Source organism: Triticum dicoccoides, chromosome 2B (assembly GCF_002162155.2).
Source record: "Triticum dicoccoides isolate Atlit2015 ecotype Zavitan chromosome 2B, WEW_v2.0, whole genome shotgun sequence".
NCBI lineage: Eukaryota > Viridiplantae > Streptophyta > Magnoliopsida > Poales > Poaceae > Triticum > Triticum dicoccoides.
Window position 1 is genome coordinate 563,891,075 of NC_041383.1, and position 2,528 is coordinate 563,893,602.

General features: G+C 44.3%; 1 protein-coding gene across 1 annotated transcript; it reads right to left on the reverse strand.

Moving 5' to 3' along the window:
- On the reverse strand, positions 1 to 1,598 carry LOC119368017 (BTB/POZ and MATH domain-containing protein 2-like). Its single transcript, XM_037633376.1, has one exon. The coding sequence runs from the start codon at positions 1,433 to 1,435 to the stop codon at positions 329 to 331; it is 1,107 nt and encodes a 368-aa protein (XP_037489273.1). The 5' UTR covers positions 1,436 to 1,598; the 3' UTR covers positions 1 to 328.
- Positions 1,599 to 2,528: the final 930 nt, after the last annotated feature.

A 2,528-nucleotide genomic window follows, 5' to 3' on the forward strand; every position in this document is an offset into this window, starting at 1 on the left:
TAGAAACTAAAGGACATGAAAAACAATTTATATCTTACAAAGACTCCAAACATCTCTGAAAACTAAAAGGACAGGACAAGCTGAATTCAGGTGGCTATGTATTCAGTAACTAGCGGAAGCTAACACGAGAATCCAAGATACGTGTATACTAAACTTCCAAAACTTCCAAGACTTACTTGCCTTTTCCAACATATCTACTAAGTTTGTCTCCTCGATATGATCACTACCTCTCTGGAAAGTGAAAGTTGAAGCATAAGACTACTTCATCCCAGGTGGTTACATGTTAACTAAACTAACTATTCTAACCCAGGATGGGACGATGGGTACACTAAAATTTGAGAAGCTTCATAATACTCTCCAAGATATTTACTGAGACAACGGGGCATGATTTCTTCGGGTGCACATACCCTTGGCTTGCCAACACATCATCCAATCTATTTGAAGACATGATAAATTCAGCACAAGCATCTTTTAGCCTGCTACAGTGATGCTGATCAGCTAGAGCAGACGTGGTTGCCACAGTCTGAACATCAAGAGTTTTGCAAAGAATGTCTTCACACATCATCTTCATCCTTTCCATTGCATACCGTTCTGCAGCCACTAGTAAGTGCCTGACCATTTCCTTTTTCTCTTCATCATCAAGTTTGCCCATGGAAGGCAATAGATCTGTGTAGATAAAGTGAAGTAATGCCTTAAAAACAGTAGGCTCCATGTCTTCGATGGTTATGTTCTGTCCACACTTGCCTCTCATCAGTCCATACAGCTCTGCCTTGAAGACTGGAGACCGTGCTGCGAGCACAATCTTATGTGCAGGAAAAATCTCACCTTCAACCTCGAATGTCACATCTGCTTCCTCGGCCACCTCTAGCAATTTTTCGAAATTTTCTGCCAAGTCTGAGGGTGGAATCTGGACCTCAGCTGTTATTGCGGTGGTCGCAACAAGTGGCTCCTTGATGACAGTTAGATCACACTCAATTACAAGACGGTCATCCCGCAGATAAGGCAACTCCTCCAGCTCACTCTTCTTCTTAAAACTTGGAGTACCCCAAGTATAACTGGTCCCAATCCCACTGGTGTTGTGGGGATCGAACACTACCGGGGATTTCAAGACTGCGAAAACCGATGACGCCAGCCCACTGACGTGGTTGATCAACATCAAGTCAAAGAGCACCCTTACCTTAGCGCCCTTGTTCAGGAGCTCCAGGTAGACTGAGACGTGGCCCTGGCTGTTGGCGTGTGTGTCTGTCCCGTCTGGGTAGTAGCGGATGCACCATTGGTGCCCGCCAACGGAGACGGTGGTGGACCGGATGAATTTGCCGACGCCCATGCCCTTATGCAGGCTGTACCCGACGATCTCGAATACGAGCGTGGCCCGCGCCGTCACTGGGGTGCACCTCGACGCCCTCCTTTCCGTTGACCTCTGTGATGCTGCCATCGTGGGAGTTTCGGTGGGGGTGGGGAAAGGATATGGGAGCCCGCGATGGGGGAGGCTGAGGCGTTGAGGAGGGGAAAAGGCCGATGCGATTTGGGCGTGGAGCGCAGCGACGAGAGGTGGAAGAAGGTAGGCGGGCGGCGGCGCGATCCGACCGGAAGACGAGGGTTTGGGCTAGCACCGGAGACGAGGGCTCCAGAATTGCTAGCACAAAACCCCCGTCGTGAGTTATTATTTGATTTGAAAAAACAAATCCAAAACTAGGGTAGGAGAAAAAAAACATAGAAGAACTCTATGCATTGATACATGACACTGGTAGACAACAGGGCTTTGGTCCACTCTCAATGTATACATTAGTCCCGATTGCATTACGAACCGGGACTAATTTGAATATTAGTCCCAGTTCGAGCGCCTAGGACGTCGGGAAGGCATTAGTCCCGGTTCAAATGGAACCTTTAGTCCCGATTCGAGACACAAACCGGGACTAAAGGGTGCGGTGCCCTTTAGTCCCGGTTCGTATCTCAAACCGGGAATATAGATTAGACTTTTAGTCCCGGTCTGAGACACGAACCGGGACTAAAGGTGGGGTTCTGAAATTTGTTTTTGGTTTTTTGTTTTTAGTTTCTGTTTCAAATTGATTATATCTTTTAGGATATTTAATGTTTTTGAGTGATTCTTTTTGCATTAGATTCAAATTTTGTCTAGATTCTGTTTGTCCCATTAGTTTTCAAATTTGAATGATTTAAATATGAATTTGTTCAAATTTGCTTCAAACACTAGATTGTGAATAATTTGAGTTCAAAAATATTTTTTAATTTAATTCTTTTTGCTCCTAGTCACATGTCAGTCTGTTGTCACAGTAAGATTTATTTTGTTATTTTTATAGTTAATAAATATTAATTTTGCTACTGTTTTGTATTAATAGTTGTTTAGCATATAATAATAGTTGATAGAATTAGTTTCGCTCTATTAAAAAGTAATTCTTTTTGCCATTTTAATAGAACGTGACACTGGATTGGTTAACCTTAGTTGTGACTCTTGCTCGGACGGTGCTAGCAGATGTAGTCGACAGTAGGATTGGATGGACACCATCCCG